The sequence below is a fragment of the Panthera uncia genome, chromosome X (assembly GCF_023721935.1).
Source record: "Panthera uncia isolate 11264 chromosome X, Puncia_PCG_1.0, whole genome shotgun sequence".
NCBI classification, from domain to species: Eukaryota; Metazoa; Chordata; class Mammalia; order Carnivora; family Felidae; genus Panthera; species Panthera uncia.
In genome coordinates, this window is record NC_064817.1 from 61,172,061 (window position 1) to 61,194,795 (window position 22,735).

The 22,735-nt window shown below is 35.7% G+C and overlaps 1 protein-coding gene across 2 annotated transcripts; it reads left to right on the plus strand.

Moving 5' to 3' along the window:
- Nucleotides 1-2,695: 2,695 nt before the first annotated feature.
- On the plus strand, nt 2,696-19,826 carry LOC125931788 (putative P2Y purinoceptor 10). 2 transcript variants are annotated; one of them, XM_049644007.1, is made up of 3 exons: nt 2,696-2,826; nt 16,092-16,124; nt 18,092-19,826. In XM_049644007.1, exons 1-3 carry the CDS (start codon nt 2,696-2,698, stop codon nt 19,128-19,130), a joined length of 1,203 nt encoding a protein of 400 aa, XP_049499964.1. In that variant the 3' UTR covers nt 19,131-19,826. The 2 variants fall into 2 exon arrangements, with proteins under 2 accessions (XP_049499964.1, XP_049499963.1); XM_049644006.1 differs by lacking the exon at nt 16,092-16,124.
- The last annotated feature ends 2,909 nt before the right edge of the window (nt 19,827-22,735 follow it).

Genomic DNA, 22,735 nt, shown 5'->3' on the forward strand with positions numbered 1-22,735 from the left:
TAATCCAAAAGGAATTGAAATCACAGTTCACTCTTTTTTTAAAAAAAAACTTTTTTGTTTCACTATTGTTCCAGAAAGGATTGAAAATAACTCAAAATGCTGCATACTATATAAAGACCACATAAATAAGTATGAAGTGGTGTAAATTAATAAAGAAAAAATGAGTAAGGACATAAAAAAAGAGGCATGAAAGATTATAATTAAAATAAAAAACATACCATAAAAAGATCTCCAAACTTGCTACCAGTAGACTATAAATTAGTTCCAGGTTTTTCAGCAGACTATATAAAAAGAGACATATGAGACACAATTATCAATATCCATAAGAATCAAATCAAAACAATTACTTAGGAAATATTTAGTTTTTCCCAATATTAAACACTAACAATACACTGTGTTTCTAAGGAGAACACAATGACAATAGTTATCACACTTAACCTGCTGATATTATTAAAGAATACCCAAAAGCCTTTAAACTACCAACTAATAAATTTACCCTAGTCTAGGGAAGATATGATGAAATCAGTTAAAAATAAACTTTGAGCAGATACATATAGAGACAAGAGGAGTTCAGAACTATGGGAAAAATAGGACATCTGTACTTTTTTTTAGACTCTTATGACTGAATATTACTTTGTTAGAAGTGATATTGATTACTACACAGTAATATTAAATAACTAAAATACTCTGTTCTTAAAGTTAATTTATCAGCTTTTTCAGTTGATACACAGATTTATTTTTTTTTTAATTTTTATTTTTTAAAAATTTATATCCAAATTAGTTAGCATATAGTGCAACAATAATTCCAGGAGTAGATTCCTTAATGCCTCTTACCCATTTAGCCCATCCCCCCTCCCACAACCCCTACAGTAACCCTCTGTTTTTTTTCTCCATATTAAGAGTCTCTTATGTTAGATTTACTCTTTTTAATTAAAACTTTAAAATCAAAACTTTACCTGAATTGAAATTGTCTTTACCTAAACTGAGTCACTGACTTCTGAACAACTTTTTCTTCCCTTTTTAGGACCAATGAAAAGAGAAGACACTTGCATGCAAAAGGAAATGAGGTAAGCTGCAGGCTTTCTTAGCATGTTAAGGGTTTTTTTTTTTTTTAATTTCTGTGAAATGCAGGTAGGAGGTAGTGAAAATAGCTAATTATCAGGAAAGGATTATTTTTCTCCCTCTGTCTCAGGGTTTGGCTTTAAAGCTCAACAGTTCTGGAAAGTTTCTTGTCCAGAAAATATTAATACCCTAAGAAAACTGGCTCACACTGCCCAAATTCACAAAGGATAGATTTTTACTAGAAATCCAATTTAACAATTTATATTGAGGAACAGAACTTCCAAATGGACTGAAACGTGTATTGGACTGTCAGTGTATTCTCCTTTTAGTAGGATGTCAAGCCAGAAAACTAAATTAACAACAGATTCAAATGGGATAAATATATCGAGTCAGAATTCAGAAGGGGATTAGAAGGTCAAATATTTGATATACCTCAGCCAGGATGGGTATCTTTTCCTTTTGTCAGTCCTCACAAGTCATCATCTTTTTATAAATCAGTTCAACTTCATAGTTTTTAGTGCTAAAAGTTTGTCTTTCCCAACTCTTGATGCCCTTGAAATTTGTATTAAACATCTCTGAGTATTATACATGGCTTCATCTAGATCTTGAATGGTTCTGGTTTTATAGGGCGAGCTTGTTGCAGATCTAGATTGCCCTCCCACAAAAATGTTGTCATTTACTTTCTCCTTATTAGTTTTATCCATAAATTAAAATGCTACTGTTTGACCTAACCTACTATACTTACCTTTTTCCCCTTTGCTATGGTTATTACCCAGAAGGCTCTTTGCAGCTCTTGGCCCTGGTTTCTGAATGCGGTTCCCTTACATGCCCACAGAAGTTTGTACATTTTGTAAGCCTTGTTTTTTCAGAACTACTTTCAGACTTGGCTGACACTATAATACCCAAGTATATATTTTTCTTTATTTTCATAATTATAAGGCCCCATAAACTTTTTACATAAAGACCAAAATCTTAGTACAGTGGAAGGAGATTCTAATCAGCACTTTTCATTTATTTAGTCATGAGTTATTTGAACATTTGTTTTTTTTTTTCATTCATTCCCTCACTTATTCATTCAACAAACATAAAAGTGCTTTGTTCTAGACTAGTTGGGAATACAGAGATGAGTCAGACATAAAATATTTGCCCTCAATCAGTTTGCAGTATACATAAAGGATAAACCATGAACAAAAATAACTAACTATACATTAGGTTTTAAGCCTTGAGATGAGAGGTTGAGGGAAAAGCACTCCATGTGGAGGGAACTTTTGAAGCAAAGATACTTCTACTGCTGTTCTTGAGGTTTTTTCACCTTATGTCCTCCGGCTTGAAGGAGTTGCAGCTTTCTTTTTCTAAAGTAAACTCTCTTCAAATTTTGCACCAAAATCCTATCTTTCCATGGAGATTCTAATGAGACAGATAGACATGTGAGTTGTGTTGGAAAGAGATAGGGTGAGGGACAGTAAGGAAGGCTGTATGCAGCTATGGTTTGATTTTGTACAGGCTTTGACTCCATACTCTTTGAATTTATCTGTTAAATGAAATAAAAATGAAATAAAACTTAAGTACTGTCATCTGCTCAAGGGACTTACCTTTGGTCTGTACAAATAAGGTTTCTGTGGTGAGACACCAAATGAACTCAACTTCCTCTTTCAACAACAAATTTTTCAGTTATCAGCAGAATCTGTGCCGCCCAGAGTTAGGCTTTTTCACTCCCAACTCCCTGCAAAGAAACAGGAGTGCTAATCCCGACAAGGCTCCAGGGTAAGTTACAACCTAGTATCTTGGAATTGGTGGTTCCATGTGGGAATATTGATGAGGGCATGAAGATCCAAGATAGAGACAGATGTGGGACCAGTGTCCAACATGAAAATGGCCACTGGTTTCTCATTTCAAATTTCTTACAGCAAGATCAATCGTGCTTGCCCTTGAGCCTGACTAGAGTACAAAGTCAGGGGTAATGCTATCAAGTACCCCACCATTCTTGAGGAGCATGGAGTATGTGATGCAGCTCACTTTTTGCTAAGGGCTCTGTGGTTCCCCATCAACCAGGGAAGAAAGCACAAAGTGTTGAGAAAACTGTGTTAAGTGAGACTCATTGAGACAACTTGACATTTTAAACTCAAAAAAGAGTATTTGAATATTTGTTTTGTGTAATTTATACAATTTCATAATGAAAAAAGTTTTATGTATTAAGTCCTTATTTTGTTGTTTAGTTTTTCATATACAGAAATAGCAAGTTTTTTCATGATAGAAGGAAAGAAAGATCATGGACTTTGGAATTGAAAGAGCTCTTAATAATTCAAATCTTTCATAATACAGATGGGAAAACTGAGAGTCAGTGAAATAAAGACACTTGATTTCGGATAAATGTGAAAGTAAATACACATGATTTCAGAGTGTGCTCAGGGATGTTTCTTAATCCTTTAAAAGTTGCTTTGTTAACTCTAGCCCTTCTGTATAGAAGAACCCAAAGGAGAGGCACCTATCTTTTAAGTGATTATTGTTCTTATTACTCTGAGTAGTAGAAACCTCTTTGGTTCTGAGCCAAGATGACTGAGTCAAAAGGAAACTTCTACTGGGGAGTCTTAAAGGTGGATTGTGCCATGCATTTTGGTACCAGGATCACTGTGGATAGAATAATAAACTTTGTTGTGCTTTTGGTGGGGAGTAGTCTCAGTCCCTAAGTCCTGTCAGTGGGAACATTTTTATTTTGATTGCTTAAATGGATGGAGGGTGTCACTGCCATTTATATTAATTGAGTAGCTTATCATTTAGCAATTGTTACACAGTAAAATTATTCAGTGCTGAAATAGGTGATATCCTGGTATACTGAGGTGGAAAAAGGCCTGAACTAAGAATCAGGTAATGCATTCAAGGTAATGATCTTTGTCATGATTCTTGTTGAACACAGGTCTTCCTTTGTTTAAAAGCAGTTCTTATTGGGGTTCAACTAGGAAACTTGTTAATTCATGTTGTACAGACTGCTCAAACCCTGGAAGTGGTGGAGCATAAGACTGAAAAATGGGTGATCATACTTCTGGGTGATTTGTGTTGGCTTTTCATGGCTAGTTATGTTTGGGATAACTCAACTGATACCCTAATAGGCAGGGAAGTCTATACCCTTCAGTCACAGCTCAAGCAAAGAGGACAGAGCTGCCTGTTGCAAAACCACTCTAAGAGGCCCAACAATCAGGACAATGACTGGCAGAGAGTCTGCTTTACTTAAAAACTTTTGGTCAAGAAGTCTACTTACATTGAGGTCAAATTATTTTGCAAGGAAGTTTTTACTTAGTATTGGTTTGCATGCATCACAGGAAGAGTGATGGAATAGGTGGATCAATAAACACAGAATCAAAAAGACTTGGTCCTAACTCAAGTTCTGCCAATGACTCGCTGTGTGGCCTTGAGCAAGTTTCTTAATTTGTGTAGGTCTCAATATTCTCACTTGTAATAAAGGGAAGAGCTTAGAACAGATGGTCTTTACTTTCCTTTATAACAATGCAATGATTTGACTCTAGGCTCCTAGGTACTTGAGAAAAGCGATATATCATTAAGTGGTAAATAATAGGCCATAACATGAAAATTTCATTAGAGGGGACTTTCTGGAAATATAATCTAGATCATAAATGGAACCCAGTAAACTTTGTCAAGGACCATTATATTTCATTCAGAATAATGTTATCGTGAGAACTTCAACTTTTAGACCACAGGCAAAATTTTTTTTGTAATTAATTTCCTTTTTTAATGAAAAACACAAACAACAAAGAAGGGAACTAGGTCTGAAATCTGACTTCCACAATGATATTGTCACCCAATCAGTATTAATCTTTTAAGACCAAAGTATCCTTTGAGAAACATAAAAATGTCACTACAAGGTTATTATGGACTTCCGTCCCTAAGAACCAGACCCTGAACTCTTAGAGATTTTTTTTTTAATTTTTTTTAATGTTTTATTCATTTTTGAAACAGGGAGAGACAGCATGAACAGGGGAGGGTCAGAGAGAGGGAGACACAGAATCTGAAACAGGCTCCAGGCTCTGAGCTGTCAGCACAGAGCCCCACGCAGGGCTGGAACTCACAGACCGTGAGAACATGACCTGAGCCAAAGTTGGCCGCTTAACCGACTGAGCCATGCAGGCGCCCCAATGGACTCCTAAAAAAACCTGCCCCCTTACACTGACATTTTCCAAATACTGCATGCTCAACAGCCACGAATATTGTGTAGATCTGTATTTTCAACAGTTTGTATTATAAGAACAATGATTTTGATTTACAAATATATTTACTATAATAAGGAATATTCTTTTTTAGAATAACACATGCTTTCCAGCCTTCTACTTTAAGAAATTTTATTTTAGCTCTGTTAGCCGTCTCTCACAACTATACATTTTTGGGGATTTTCTAAACCCATAAAAGTACAGTATCTAACCAAAAACCCATGGATATTACTTTCTATACAAGTAAAAGGGAAATGAACTACCATTTATTTAATGTCTACTGTGTACCAGACATCAAAATAGGTCATTTCACGTACATTTTTCATTTAATCTTCACAACAATCTATGTTGCAAGGACTATGATCTTACTTTTATAAATGAAGAAACTGAAGCCCACGAATATGAATTAAGACATTTCAGGCTAGTCAGCTGATAACTGAGTTAAGATATGACCCCAGTTCTGCCCAAAGAACCTGATTCCTGCTACTTCCAAAATACTGCAACTGCAAAAATGATATATAGTTAAGCATCTTTCCCAAATGATTTTCCCAAAAGATTATGACATCATGCATGTCATAATACAGATGCATGAATGACAGTTAAATTCAAACATTTAAGATTTTGTTTGTCAATAGTGTAGTTACTTAAATTCATTTTAGGGATGAAAATAATTTTCACTTCTTCTAATTTATAGAAAAAAATGTCTAGACTTACAGGATACATACAAAGCTTAGTGTTTCTGATGTCAAGTGGGTAATTTAGAGTTGATTCTAATCATTTCAGGAGATAGCAGGGTTCCAAATTCAAGTTATTCTTCTTCAGCTGTGATTGTGAGTGATTGAACAAAGGACACCATGGTCATGTGGGTCAGACTGGCATAGGTAATAAATGTGAGACTTTTAAGGTTTAAAGAAGGAAAAGGTAAAGTAAGACAAAGCAAGTTAGGTTTCCAAGTGGCTTGTAAAGTTTGCCCCCTAGAGAATGGGAGGGAACCCCCTTCAGAAACCATTCCTTATTTAATTTTCCCTTGTTCTCCAAAGATGGCAACCTCACATACTGGCCCTATTGTCAAAGAAAATAGAAGAAACAAATTTTATAAACATGCTCACTTAACAGTATTAGTGACTTAATGATAAGGGGTGGAAAGAGGGGGAGGACTGACACAGTGAAGATTTGTAGTGTTGTACAGGAAGAGCAGTCACCTTAGTACTAGAAACCTTGGTTTCACTCTCCTCACTCTGCCACATGCTAACTTTATGTATTCAGGTAAATAAGGTCATTTCTCTGAGCCTCATTTTTCTGATCCTTAAGATAGAGATAATATTCACTGACCAGGTTATTCACAACCTATACCTTTACTAATGATTAACAACAATTATTGGTGCAATAATGGTTTGCAAAGTATAAATCAGTAGGAGGGTTGAGATGGTGGTTGCTGCATTAATGATGACAGTGGCAGTGCTGGTAGTATTATTTAGATACGGGGTTGAGAGGAGCCATGCTCATAAAATCATGGCAAGTTACGGCTGGAAGGGAGTTAAAATCATCCGGTTAAAATTGTCATATTTTAATAATGAAGGAAATTAAAACCACAGAAAGGAAAAGGCTTAGCAGGGCAACACAAAGAACATTTGAATAGTTACTAAGACCCACATGTCTTAGCTCCAAATCCAGGGCTCTTTTTCAATATATACTACTGCTTTTAAGTCTTTCCCAACCTAGGGCAAATATTGTCACATTCATATCACTACTGTTATAAACTGTTCTAGTACTCTATTCACAGATCTATTATAGTTTGGGTTCATAGGCAGATCTTCATAAAGATCCCTGGTTTTGGTGCAATACTATGATGACACCTGGTGGGCAGTCATTTGCCATCTATGCGTAGATATAAAGAAAAAGCACTGGAACTAGAATTGAGAATAACAGCCTTATATATTTGATGGGCACTCTTATTCATAGAAATGCCACTTAAAATATCTTTTTGTTTGTGAAAAAAGTTGTTTGTATTATAATTTTAGCTTTCTTTGCTCATAAATTACCTTTACAACTGAAATCATAATAGCTGTGACTTTAATAAACTTAATCCTGTTGAGCCTACATTTTCTGATCTCCAAAAGGTATAATAGTAATTAACTCAGAGCTCTTACAAGGATGAGGTAACATGAATAGCACTTGGATAGTGACTGACAGGATGCATGCGAAAACTTCTTGGATTTAGCATTTCACTGAAACTTAGAAGTCTGGTATGAATTCTGATGCATAATAATATAAGTTACATTGGCTCTACCATTGTGAAACCACAGCATTGAGATGGTTGGGATGCAAAACTACCTTTGGTTACATGTTATTGGCAGCTCCTAAGTTTTTGGACTCAGCTCCATTGAGTTATATTTAAAGACCCAACATACCTTTATGTTCTGAGACAACAGGCCATTTCCCTTTATTTCCATAAAAAGAATGTTTAATGACCATATTCTTACTTAAGCTTAAAATCCTGTTGGATTTTAAATAAAAATCCAGAGTTGCACGCTTTGGAACTCTCAGATGTCCATCTTTATTAGACTCTAACCTTATTTTCCTTGCTTTGACCATATATTCAGTAGTAGAGGAGACCATAACTGTGCCTATTCTCCATACTGTTGTCTTTACAAACCAATGTGTATAAACTTATTGCATGCTTAACCATCTGCTAAGAAAAGTGAATAACACAAAAGTCTAAGATACAGAATCCTCCCTCAGAAAGACTACATTCTTATAGTGCAGGCTATAAGTCCTTATGAGGGTATTATAAATGTACAAAGGAGGAAGTCAGAATAGGGTTTCCCAGTGCATGGGAAAAATGAGAGTTGAGAGAGAGTAAAATATTGACCTTTGAGATAAGATCCAGGAAGTAAGTCCCCTTTAGGGTTTAGCTTCTATCATCATATTCCTCTTTCAAGAGAAGAGGCATCTGTCATCATGGTCCTGGATTTTGGTTTAAGCAGCATGTACCTTGGACATAGCACTGCACACTGGAGTGACCAAGGGCATTTACTTCTATAATGCTGGTTTTGGAGGCACTAAAAATTCTGTTCTTATTTCTAAGTGGTTCACAACTACAGAGCTAAGGGCTGAAGTAATGCTGAGGATGTGGCATTTTCACAGGTTATAATTTACCTGGAATTTATTGTCAGTGTGGTTTTGGTTAGATGACTTGATTATGCAACAACAATGAGATTAAGCCCTTGGGATTAATCCCTACATGGGCCAGTTAACAGCAATTGATTTACTAGTGCTATATGTTTAGCCTTGTTATAGAGTTAGAGAGAAAGATAAATTTGTTTAAATTTATTTAAAAAATAAATTTAGTTTATTAGATTCCAACCTTATTTTCCTTGCTTTGACCATATATTCAGTAGTAGAGGAGACCATAACTGTGCCTATTCTCCATAATCTTGTCTTTACAAACCAATGTGTATAAACTTATTGCATGGCTAACCGTCTGTGTGGAGAGATTCATAAATAGTTACACAATATAAGAGTTGTTACAAAGCAGTATATTTTTTTCAGTTAAAATATTGACTTAATGACTATGTGCCAATCATTCTGCTAGATTCTGGAGATTTAAAAAGGATTAATATGTGGTTTTCGTCTTCAAAATTCTCATGGTTTAGTAAGAAATACAGAAAGAAATGGAAACATTTGATATAATGCAATGAGTGTATTATTAAAGCAATTACTATGATGACATGGCAGCCTCAATTTGCATTTTGATACATCATTTTGATACCAGAGTAGATAATAGTAGATAATAATTTTTAACAGGGCAATCCTTGAGGGAGGTAGATCAGTTAATGAATGTTTCAATAATCCGGAGAAAGAAGAGAGAGTGTGACAGGGAGGGAGAGAAAACTTGGTTGATTGAAAGAGAGAGAAGAAAGACTCTAAGATTATTCTAAGAATTCTGATAGATAGTGGTGTATAAGTAAAAGTTCAGGGAATATGATGACTTTTGTTTTGGACATATTCATTTTGAGATGCCTGGGAGACATTCATATGTGAATTTTCAGCTGGACGCTGGACAAAATGGGTTTATATCTTAGGATAGGCAAGTCTTGGACATAGAGATATGAAAGTCATCAGAATATGGGTGGTAACTTAAGCCATTAAAGTAGATGATGCTACTCAGCATTAAGGTAATGAATAAGAAGAGAAGGGTAATGAATAAGAAGAGAAGAGGCAGACCTAGGGAAAGCAAACAGTTGAAGGATGTGAAAAAATTAAAGAAAGCATGACAGAAACTCAGTATAAATGAACAAGAAGTTGAGAATTAAGAAATCATTGTTTGAAAGCCAAAGGAAGAGAACTTTGCAAAAAGATGGAAGTGGTCAGACTGTATCAAGGGCAGCAAAGAAGCTCTGCATGATTTAGCAATGTGGTGGTCACTTGTCACTTTTGCTAAAGCAGTTTCAGTGAGGTTCTGAGGGCATATACACCACCTTCGAGTGCATAAAGAATGGATACAAAGTGAAGAAAAGGAAACAACAAGTGTAAACAACTATTATGAGTTTATTTTAAAAGATTAAAAAGTTAACAAATAGCTAGAATAAGATGCATATAGAAGAGAATAATTATTTGGGGGGTTGGTGAGACTTGATGACACAGATCTAACTGAGAGTGGAGGAAAGGATGATGATCTAGAATAAATGGGAGCAATTAATGAAAGAGGATCCTAAGAGATATAAAATGAATTAAATTTTTAACGTTTATTTACTTTTGAGGGAGGTTCAAAGGACAGAGAGAGAGGGAGACACAGAGTCCGAAACAGGCTTCAGACTCTGAACTGTCAGCATAGAGCCCGAGGTGGGGCTCGAATTCATGAACCATGAGATCATGACCTGAGCCCAAGTCAGATGCTTAACTGACTGAGCCAGCTAGGCACCCCTAAAATGAATTGAGAGCATGGTAATTCATCTTGAGCAATGAGAAAAGTAGCTGTGTTGGGAAGTAAGAAAGATGCAGTTGTATATAAGATTATGTGTTGGGAGGAGACAGTAGATGAAATTGAGTTTCTTCTCATCCAACAACCTCAACGTTGTCTGTGATTTAAGAAGTTAAGACTCTGCTGAACAGTTTGTGGGAATGCAAACTGGTGCAGCCACTCTGGAAAACAACATGGAGGTTTCTCAAAAAGTTTTTTTTAAAAAACTACCTTATGACCCAGCAATTGCATTAGTAGATATTTACCCAAAGAATACAAAAATAATTCAAAGGGATATATGTTTACAGATGTTTACAGCAAAATTATCTACCATAGCCTAATTATGGAAACAGCCCAAATGTTCATCAACTCATGAATGGATAAAGAAGTGGCATATATAATATATAATAATATATTATATATATAATGGAATATTACTCAGCTATAAAAAAGAATGAAATCTTTCCATTTGCAATGACATGAATGGAGTTAGAGAGTATAATGCCAATCAAAATAAGTCAGTCAGAGAAAGACAAATACCATATGATTTCACTCATATGTATAATTTAAGAAACAAATGAGCAAAGGGAACAAAAGAGAGAGGCAAAACATTGTATGGACGTGTTGAATCACTATACTGTGCACCTGAAACTAATATTACACTTTGTTAACGAACTTGAATTTAAATAAAAACCTTAACAACGTCTTTGCTGGGAAAGGTGGTAGATGGGAGAGTAGGAGAGAAGAAACTTTAGTAAAGTTGTGAAGCTGTTGAATGGCCACCATGGAAATGAAAGAAGATAGTAATCACTGGTGTGCAAAGAAAGGCTGAAGCAAAAAATCTTAGGCTAGAGTCATAAATTTCTAGTTTTTGCACTCCAAATAGATCCTAGTATTTTTAATAGGAGCATTCAGCAGATTGTACAGTAAAAAAAAAACACGGATTGTGGACTTGATCTGCAATTAAGACATTGCCAGTCTCATACAGCAAGAGAATGTTGAATAAGGAAGTTGAGGTTTTTTGTGTAAGAGTAGTTGGTTTAACCATTTAATCTAGGCTCAGTAAGGAAGGAAGTAAGATAAGGGAGGGTGCTAGGTTGGCCATCAGAAATGGAGGGATTTAAATATTTAAGGTCTCTGGGAGTGTATGATGCATGCTAGTATTGTACAATTTGCAGTGAAACTTAATAATTATACTGTTGATGAGTCAAGAATTGAAAAGGCTAGCCAGAGAGTACAAATTTGAAAAGTCCCAGGATAAGGAAGAGGTGAATTGGCTCAGATTGTCAGGAGAGGTGAATGCTATGTGCTACTAATCTGAAAGGGCTTTGGAAAAACGCAAAACTGTGATATCTCTTTCTAAAATTTCACACATTCTATAACTGAATTTATCTTTGAATCCTCAAACAATGTCCCAAACTGGTCAATTCCATAACTGAATTTTACTTGAAATTCTAATATTCCTGCCATAACAAGTTCAGAGTTGTTTTCACCTCAACTGTTGTACTAATAAGGTGACCAACTATCCTGTTCGCCTTGCACTTTCACAGTTTTAGCACTGAAAATCCTGTCTCAGGAAACCCTCAGTCTTAAGTAAACCAAACTGTTGGTCACTCTACAAATTCCCAACTGATACGGATTTCCTGTCTGACATGGCCCATGTTTCCAATCCATTTCTACACTTTTGCCAGAGTGATTATTTTAAAATATCAGTATGGTAATATCACTATCTTCCCAGAATCCTTTAGAGATTTTTGCTAAAACTCTCTATGATTGAGTTGCATCTACCTTTTTAGTCTCTTTTCCCTTCTACTCTCTTCTCCCATTCTCACCTCTCATTCCACCTTCCCTACCATCTCACTGTTTTTCAGCTGGACTAGGACACCTATTATTGCTATCTATGTCATTTATTTTTATAGTTTGGGATGTTTGAATTCTATTTATTCATTGCTGGAATTCTTCCCCCATCCTTTCTTCTCCTGTACCCTGCCCACCCAAACTGCTTGTTGAAAATGGAATTTAATCTTTAAGCTGAACATCCAATCCTCTTCTGTGCAGGATTTGTTTCCACTCCCACAAAAACTTCTTTGTTTTCTCTTTCATGGCATGTTTCAAAAATCTATTATGGCTAGTTATTCTTATATCTATCTCTCTTAAATGACTGTAAACATTTTGAGGACAACAGTCATGCATTATATTTCTCTGAAATTTCCCACCTCAATCTACCATTCTTAGCAATTAGCATATTGGATACACTCATAGAAGAATTTTAATTTGCTGTATGAAGACATAAATTTCTGAATCCCAGATGAATAGTATTAGTAATACCCAGTGCAGGCTTTCTTGAAGAGATGAAACTTCACCAAAACCTTAAAAGGGTATTAGGATTAAAAAAAAATAGTGTATAAATCAGGCAAAGTACGTTAACTTTATCTCTTCCTCAGTCACCATCTCTATTTTTTCTTTCCAACCCTGTTCCTACAGAGATCAATAAGAAAATGCAGATGGCATGCCACAAGTGCTATTTCTTCTGGCTTGAGGTGTTCTATCTCTCAGAATTCAAGAAAAAATCAGCCTGATATGGTAGAAAGAGCATTGAGTAAGAGGCCTACAAGTTTTGCCTCTGGTCTCACTTTCACCATATTCTTACCCTGTGAGCTTGAAGTGGGTATTTAATTGTTCTTAAATTCATCTCATTGTCAGTTAAACACTATGGTAAGGGTATTACTGATATGTGTCTCACTTATTTCACAGGGATGATGCTATGATAATATGAGGATTTGTTATCAACTATGTAATTTACTTCAGTTCTTGTGATGCACTGATTATGATGTTAGAGATTTTAAAGATATTTCCCCCACCAGACCAGAAGTTTCTCAGGGACACAGAGAAGAAGGTTCTCAGGGATGGAGATTATGGCAGATAATTCTGTATTCTCCACAGAACCTAGCACAAAATTTATAAGATTTTGCTAATTAAATATATATTGATTAAGCAGCCAGAGTTCTCAAAAATCTATGGAAAAAATAGAGCTATTTTCCCTTTATGATTAGTTTTAATGAGTGGAGAGCTTTGGGGATTGCAGATGCATCCTCACTCTCCTTTTAGTTCCTATGCATAAGTGGGTAGGAAGTTATTTGCTGATTAGATGAGGCAGTTTTACCCTCTGCAGAATGACAGCCTAGAAACATAAAGGATTACAATATTTTTAGAAGGAGACCACAAGTACTAGCTTCATTCTGAGGTCCAGATAATGCTCTTAATGATACTCTGAGAACTTGGGTGGTACTGGTTCATACCCATAGGATATGCCTGACCACTTGTGATTTCTAAATTAATTAGTTTGCTTCTCTCTCAACCTTCTATAGGTATGAATTTTCTGAATTGAAAAGGATAGGTGCAAGGTATGTTGATGATAATAACCCAAATCAAAAAAAAAAAACATTCTAGGGAAATCAGGCAGCAGAAATGTATTAGTTGACATATCTGAGTTTGCATTTTTGCTTGAGGCTTCCAAATAAGGACTTTAAGCTGCTCTGTAGTAAGCTGCTCTGGCTATATGGTGATTAACATAGCAGATCTTGTTGTGGCACTAGTGAAGCTAATGGCACAGTGGATGAAAAAGCCAATAGACAAGTAAACAAACATTTAAATTACCAATGTTGATGCTATGAAGAGAAGGAACAGAGAGTTTGAGTATATAATGATGTGCAGGACTGCCTAGATAGTATTGGCAGTGACAGTCTCTGATCTGAAAACCGAGATTAAAAGGAACCAGGCATGAAAATCTTGAAGGATATAATCACAGACAGAAGAAATATATGTAGAGGGTGTTGTCAGAAAAAAAAAAGTTTGGCTTGTTCTAGAAACTGAAAACATCTCAGTGTAGTTAAAATATAGAGAATGAGTAAGAGAATGGAACAAAGTGATGTTGAAGGGCACAGGAGACATATTAGCTATGGCCTTTAGGCCATGGTGAGAAGTTTGGCTTTCATACAATGGAAAGCCAGCAAATAATTTTATGGAGGAGAATGACATATATCAAAGAAAGTTTATTTGGGCCACCATATAGAAAGTGTTAGAAGAGGTTAGTAAGTTCCAGGACAAAGGTAAGAGAGTATGGAAACAAGCATAGGCTCTAATTCTAATACCCTACCTCTATACTATGTAAGTTTTGTGACTGGTGAAACTTATTTAACCTCTTTTCATCTCAGTTTCCTCATCAGTAATATGGAAATAATCATAGGGCTGCAATGAGGACTAATGAGATAATATGTGAAGAGTGCTTAGCCTGCAAATAAATGGTAGCTTTCAGTAAATCATGGCCAAAATTAATATTAGTGTTATACACAGTGTGGAGAATGGACTTCAGGGGGCTAAGACTGAAGTGCAGGGAGTCTGGTAAATCAATCTGTTTTGGTAGTCAAGAGGAATGATGACAGTAGTGTAGATTAGGATGGTAATAGTGGAAGTGTAGATGGATTGTACAGATTTTTACATGGGAGAATCACCCCATTTTCTGGTTGGATATGGAGGAAATATAGTGATATGGGTTGGATAAATCCCTATTCTCCAGGTCGAGTGTCTAGGAGGAGAGTCATGGCGCTTACTGAGAAGGGGAATTCAGACACAGGAGTGAATCACCAATCTTATACGTTTTTCTGAGACAGGAAACAAAGATATGTGTAGGTGGAAGGGGAGAAAAATTGACAACAGAGGTAGCACAAGCCACCTGGAAATAGTGAACAACAGGGCTAGAACCAAAGAGAAACAGAGACAGTGGCAAGAGCAGAGACAGAGAGAAGGAACACACTCCAACTTTAGCCCTTCCATTCAGCATTTTTCTGTGAGCGGCTTCTTAGGTTGTTCTCCTTTCTTAAATTTCAGAAGTGTCACAGATTGTCCACAGCAAGCTAAATGTCCCCTGAGAGAGCTTATATTTCTGTCCTGCCCAAAACAAATTCCCCCAGCTTCACCTTACCTTGGGAATTTTACATATAATTGTCACCAGATTTGGGGCAAAACCATCCTATCTTCCCTTCAGTCTAGACAAGAGATTTTGGAAAGCAGACCATGCAAATCTCTAAGCTCACATTAAACTGAATTGCAAAGGCATAAAAACCCACAGAAAAAAGAAGGTGTGAATTTGACCTCTAGTTTGCTGTTCTGGCTTAAGAGGTTTCTGTTATTTAACACAGAGGTGTGAATAGAACATCCCTCTTTAGTAAGTGAAACTTTCTACACCAGTGAAGCAGGAACAAATACCCAGGTCTATAAAGTACAAAAGTGGAAGTGTGACTTGGGTGGGTGTGAGATGTTCTCAGTTCTTGGAACTGTAGTGCACGTTATGCATCTTCCCTTGCTTTCTCACAGTTTTTGTATGGATAATAGATAATAGTAGAAACATTGCCAATAATGAAATCAAAGTGGTTGTTGAGGATGGATGGGTGTTATATGTGGGGACAAGTGTTTTGTTATATCTTATTAGCCTAATTAAAGTAATCCTAGTGTTATAATATTATGAAGTCTTACTATGGAATTAGAAAGGTTCTTCTATAATGTACCCTCCAGATGTCATAAGCCCCATTCTATTAAGTAGTCCCTCCTAAGCAAGGAGAAGCAAGTGGTGTAGTAGAAATAGCATAGACTTTGGAGAAAGTAAGGCAAAATAGTATAATCCCATTTTTACTATTTTCTAGGTTTGTTACCTCAGAAAATTTACTGCATCTTTCTGAACCTCAATTACCTCATCTCTCATCTGCACATGAGAGTAATAATAGTACTTACCTCTTATGATGGCTGTGAGAATGACATTGGATAAATTCATGTGAAAAATTTCATTGCAGATTCTGGAGTGCATTGCTGATAGTCACATCATGGTAATTATTTCCTCTTTTCACCTGTGAACATCCTTCTACCTTCTGTTCAAAGTCGTACATACATAAGCAAGATGACTGCATGACATTTCAGGATATATCACAGGCCAAGTAGGGGGAGCATAAAATATTAAGGGAAGGAAAGTGAAAGTAATGGTAGAGTAATGGTAGCTCAGAATGTTGACTCTCTTTTATATGTGAATTAATTATTTGGGGTTCTGTTTTTATTTGTGTATTTATTTATTTTTAATTTTTTAATGTTTATTTATTTTTGAGAAAGAGACAGAGAACAGGGGAAGGGCAGAGAGAGAGGGAGCCACTGAATCTGAAGCAGGCTCCAGGCTCTGAGCTGTCAGCACAGGGCCCAATGCGGGGCTCAAACTAACGAACCCTGAGATCATACCCTGAGCCAAAATTGGTTACTCAATGGACTGAGCCACCCAGGTGCTCTTGGGGTTTTGTTTTTAATTCAAATTTCTATTCCCTGCAATAAGATGTAAAATGATATAGGAAGTGATTTCTGCTACTTATGAGGAGAATCTAAAAGGAAACCACTCCTTTGGTTTGTAAACTTAATTAAAACAGAAACAATTAAAAACAAAAGTGCTATTCCACCTAAGGAACAACTTCACTCCTTTATTTCTTCCACGTTTAGCTCTAATTGCAGTAAACATTCCTGCAATATGAACAGAAGCTATGTTTGTAAAATTTGTTTTGGAGAGGAAAACAAATGAAGAGAAGGATGTAAGGATATAAGTATTAGGCACCTTGTACTCCCATTTGAAGTCCCAGATCTTCTGTTTAGTAGCTTTGTGTCTCTAATAAACCTCTCTCTTGGCCTTACTTCTTCTACATGTATTATGTGAAGGCAGAATTAAATAATTTTAAAGGTTCTTTTCAGTGTAAAATTCTATAAGAGTGTTAAAGTAAAATAATGAAGTTGTTGCTTTCTTATTATTTGCAGGCAGCTTGCATAAATCCATGACCAGACCTTGGGAAGTCCTAAAGATTACTTTATATTCTCCATGTTCTACATATAATACACAATAAAAACCTCATTGAAGCATAAAATAAGATTAAGGGAATTAAATTTTTTAAAATTTTATGGTGACTATTTGAATGAAATAAGTATTAAGTTTCAAATTGTTTCCAAAAAATGATTTTGTGGTCTATGTTGCTGGTTCCCTAATCAGTGTTTACTGTGACTTTTGGATCATTTGCCATGTCCATGATGCTACTCCAGTACAGAATTCCTGGCAGAAAATTCCAGATCACATAAGGAGAATTCCTAGTTCAGCCTATAAATTCGTGCATTAATGATATTTTTCATGTAAATTGGAATATACCCTAAGGCAAAAGAGAGAGAGAAAGAGATTATAAGAAGTACCTATGCTATTGTGATAGAATAATAAGGAGGTAGTGTTCTCAAAGTTTTGAAACTTAGCCAGCATTAGCAATGCAGGCTTAAGTGGCAGGGCCATTTTCAAAGTGCTAGAGTACCAAGGTAGGAAGTCAGAACCCAGTGGACCAGGTGGTAGACAAAAGAGAAGAAAGGGGACATAAACGGTGAGGTTGGATTTCTATCATTGCAATTGTAAATGAGTAAGCAGTATTCACATTAACCAGGCCTTGGGGCAAGAAAAATTTGGATACAAAAGGAATAGACTGAAATACCATACTTTTTTTTGTGGTGGTGAAACCACTAGAGTAAATATTTCAGGATGTCCTTGCCTGCAAGACACAATTTAGACAATCTCAAAGGTCAGTTAAGGGGACAATTGCATGGTTTTCAAACTGATTCATTAGGTGACCTTGGATCACTTACATATCTTCCTTGAGCATCTGCTCTTTCATCTGTAAACAAGTCTTTTCTAATTTTAATATTCTGTTCTCTTTAAGTATAAAAAAGAATCTGGATGTTGGCTATAGAACTTATTAGTCATTATATTCTTTTTTTTTCTTTTATTAAGGAGGGATTATAATTCCACGGCTTACCTTGATGAGTATACTGAAATATTCAAGATGGGTAGCAACAGTACCAGCAATGCTGAGACTGACTGCAATGCTACAAATGTGACATTTCAGAACTCCCTTTATGCAACTACCTACATCCTCATATTCATCCCTGGTCTTTTGGCCAATAGTGCAGCCTTGTGGGTTCTGTGCCGCTTCATCAGCAAGAAAAATAAAGCCATCATTTTCATGATCAACCTCTCTGTGGCTGATCTTGCTCATGTGCTGTCTTTACCTCTCCGGATTTACTATTACATCAGCCACCACTGGCCCTTCCCGAAGGCCCTCTGCCTGCTGTGCTTCTACCTGAAGTATCTCAACATGTATGCCAGCATTTGTTTCCTGACGTGCATCAGCCTTCAGAGATGTTTTTTTCTCCTCCAGCCCTTTAGGGCCAGAGACTGGAAGCGTAGGTATGATGTAGGCATCAGTGCTGCCATCTGGATCATCGTGGGAACAGCCTGCTTGCCATTTCCCCTTCTGAGAAGCACCTACTCATCCAACAACAATCAGTCCTGTTTTGCTGATCTTGGTTACAAGAAAATGAATACAGTGGCTTTGGTTGGAATGATTACAGTTGCTGAGCTGGCAGGATTTGTGTTCCCAGTAGTTATCATCGCATGGTGTACCTGGAAAACGACTATATCCTTGAGGCAGCCACCAATGGCTTTCCAAGGAATCAGTGAGAGGCAGAAAGCACTGCGGATGGTTTTTATGTGTGCTGCAGTCTTTTTCATCTGCTTCACTCCTTATCATATTAACTTTATTTTTTACACTATGGTGAAGGAAACCATCATTAGCAGTTGTCCCATTGTCCAAAGCACACTGTATTTCCACCCCTTTTGTCTATGCCTTGCAAGTCTCTGTTGTCTTTTGGATCCCATTCTGTATTATTTCATGGCCTCAGAGTTTCGTGACCAACTATCTCGCCATGGCAACTCTGTGACCCGTTCCCGCCTTATGAGCAGGGAGAGTGGTTCATCAATGATTAGCTAAAAATAAAATACCTTTTCAATTGTGACTTTAGCTATGTTTTCTAGCTTTTTCCAAAGGCCAGAATGACCAGCCAGACAATTTGTTTAAGAAATTTGTGAACAATGGAAATTTTCTTTTGTGATAATTGTGGTCACAAGGATGTAATGGTGGAGGCAGAGTGTAAGAAATGTGGGAGAGGAAGAAAGGATAGAGTTTGCTTGTTTCCTCTTTGAAATTCAAGGTACTTTCTTAGACCTAGATCAAGTTTTTACAGATGTTTTCAACCAAATGGAGATTGTATATTTTATCTTAAACATTACTTCAGTAAATATATTGTTAATAAGATACAATAAATACACGAATCTTTTCCAAGATATAAAAGTAAATTTCTATTATATTAAAACTTTTATTTGTGAATGAGAGTAAAATTCGTCAATCTTTTTAAGAGATAAATAAATGCACAGGCAAAGGGGGAGTGACAATTGAGGCAATGTGTGCATAAATTTTTAGGGCCACAAACCTATTACTGAATAAAGGGCATAGAAATTTGTTCACTCACTAAAAATGTATTGGATACCTATTGTATTCTGGGTTACCAGAATTTCATGGGTACTTTCACAATTTAGCATCTCATCTGGTCCGTTTTTTTAAAAGTTTTAATGTTTATTCATTTTTGAGAGAGAGACAGAGTGTGAGCAGAGGAGAGGTGGGGGCGGGGGGGGGGCGGATAAAGAATCTGAAGCAGGCTCCAGGCTCTGAGCTGTCAGCACAGAGCTCAACATGGACTCAAATCCACAAACCATGAGATCATGTCCTGAACCAAAGTCAGAGGCTTAACCAACTGAGCCACCAGCCTCCCCTCATCTGGACCTTCTAATAAATTTGTGGAAGTTTCCAATACAAATGAATAAATAGAATCTCAGAGAGGTGAAATAACTTGCTTGAGTATAAACACTGGTGAGCCAAAATTTTTTCTTGTATACACCATATATACTTAATTTATTCCTTCTATTTTTGTTGCTACTTTTACTAGCTCAATATTAAACTTTACGTTAAAGGTGAAGACACAGACCAAAGCTAAGCTGCATGAGACCAAGACCATTTCTACACATTTTGCTTGATATTATCTGAAAAGTCTGGGTTATTGGTATGGCATATCATGCTTCAAGCTACAAAGTATCAAATGATAGATAGGTTGTTCTAATACTGTCCCAATCTACAGTCTTAATGACCAGGGATATGACACAAATAGCTCATTCTTTCCTACTAAATATATTTTAGGTCTTAACGTATGTCATACAAAACCCATAAATAGATGAAATAAGGTTATAAAGCTGATAGATATAGAAATTCCTTATATATATGGGTTTTATTGGATATATCATTTGCAAATAACTTCTGCTATTCAGTACATTGCTTTTTTTGTTTTGTTTATGGTTTATTTCACTGTTCAAAATCTCTTTTATTTTCATGTAGTCCCAAGAGTTTATTTTGGTTTTTGTTTCCCTTGCCTTAGTTGACATATCTATAAAAATGTTGCTATGAGGGGGGTAGCCAAAAAAAAAGAAAAAAGCTGAGAGATGAACATCTTGTGAAATTTAGATGTGTTGGGAAATTTTTGGAATGTTTGTCTTATTAAACATTACTATACAACACTCTGAACAAATTTATGTTTATTGAGAAAATTCTCTGTGAGTAGAGCTCACAGAATTTTATTAGCAACCGAAAATATTATCACATAATAAATGAATGGGAGAGAAATATGTGTCCTCTTTCTGGCAATCTCCTTATCCTTATTTTTCTAGCAGTTATGTCTATTATTTCAGAGTCATTATGAGGGATTTGAATATAAGCAATCCTCAGCTTCTCAGGTTGTCATATATGAAGCTCAATACATCCTTCTCATCATTTATGCCCCAAATTTAAATAACACAGTCACTTTGCATGGAAGGAGGAGAAGGGAAGTGGTTGTCTTCTTCAGAATATCCACATGAACAGGCGGCTAAAGAAGAAGGAGGGAAAACTAAAAAAGGAGAAATTAAAAGAAAAAAGAACAAGGTTTCTAGGGAGGAAGAGAGTTCTGTAATGATAAATTAATGAAACCAGTTTTCTTTTTTTAGTGTTTATTTTTGATGGAGAGAGAGATACAGAGATAGAGCAGGGGAGGGACATAGAGAGAGGGAGACACAGAATCTGAAGCACAGAGCCTGAAGCTGGGCTTGAACTCATGAACCGTGAGATCATGATCTGTGTGAAGTTGGGTGCTCAACCAACTGAGCCACCCAGGTGCCCCACTGAAACTGGTTTTCTTTTGCTTTATTAACCTACATCTGAAAGCACTGCTTAAAGAATGTTTCCAGATACGTTTGGAGTTAACGGACGCATTATCAGAATGACTGTCTAGGCAGTCCCACTCTAAGGACATTATTTGGAAAGGAAATTATGTGGAACTATACATCCTGATGTTTGTGGAGAAAATGTATTTCAGTTCTAAATACTCACACCTACTTTGAAGTTGTTGACTAGAGATAGTACTTCAAACACAAGATTTGTGGATTTGTGGTCTAATTAATAAATGTATCTTACCTTTGGCTACCATAAAAGTAGAATCTTTGGGTTTTGACATATCAATCCCTATTGTAGTGAGAGAGAAAAATATAACATTATAACAAAATATAACAAAATAAGGAATAACATTATAACAAAATATAACATTATAATAAAATATAACAAGATAAGGAATAACAATATAACAAAATAAGGAATGCTTGTTCTTGAATTTTGAAGGCCAGGATGCCTTTATTCAATGTTGGTGGAAAGGTAAATGCTTGATCTTATGAGATAACAGCTCAATAAATCAGTGAGATTGCTTTAAGGTATTACAATGAACAACAGTCTTAACACTTATCTGTATACCTATTACAGAGACATCATGCAAGACAAATAGGACAGGAAAATATATCTCCTTGAATCAGCTTTTCAAAAAGTCACTATAAAAAGCTTTACATATTTGCCTCAACATCTCTGAAAGATACTTGTCAAAATCTGCTCAGATATCATTCCGAATCTTATAATTCTGATAAAAGGCTCTTTAACCTAATAGTTTCATAAAAAGAAGATAGATATTTTTAGAGATATTTTGGTGCAACAATCTATATGACCTTAAATGCAATTTATTCATAATTGGTTATGCTGTTTACTTTTAGAAAGCTTTAAATACTAGCACAGAGTACATATATAACACTTAACCATAAATTAAATAGATTATCCTTATGTAGTATGTGGTCATTTCTATAAAAATGTTAAGCATAATGCTCTTACTTGAAAATTTAACTTTCTTACTATAAAATTACAGCTATGGGGAAAATCGATTTCTCTTTACATCCTTTTGCACATTTTCTAGGGATACAACCCATCATAAAAGTAAACTTAGTGCTTAAAATATAAATTTAAAGCCTCATTTCTCTTTTAAGTAGTAAGTAGTTTAGGTATCATATTAATTATGGTTATTATTATTATTACATTATTATATATTAATTTATGTGTCATATTAATCATATGGTTAAAAATATTTAACCATAATTTTCTTTTTGGAATAGAAAGTTGGTTTCTATTTTTCATATAGA

Coding starts and splice junctions, on each gene's coding strand:
- LOC125931788 (XM_049644007.1), top strand. CDS start 2,696: ATGAACTCAACTTCCTCTTTCAACAACAAATTTTTCAGTTATCAGCAG. Junction 2,827..16,091: donor AATCCCGACAAGGCTCCAGG/GTAAGTTACAAC, acceptor ATTTCATTGCAG/ATTCTGGAGTGCATTGCTGA. Junction 16,125..18,091: donor TTGCTGATAGTCACATCATG/GTAATTATTTCC, acceptor TCTTTTATTAAG/GAGGGATTATAATTCCACGG.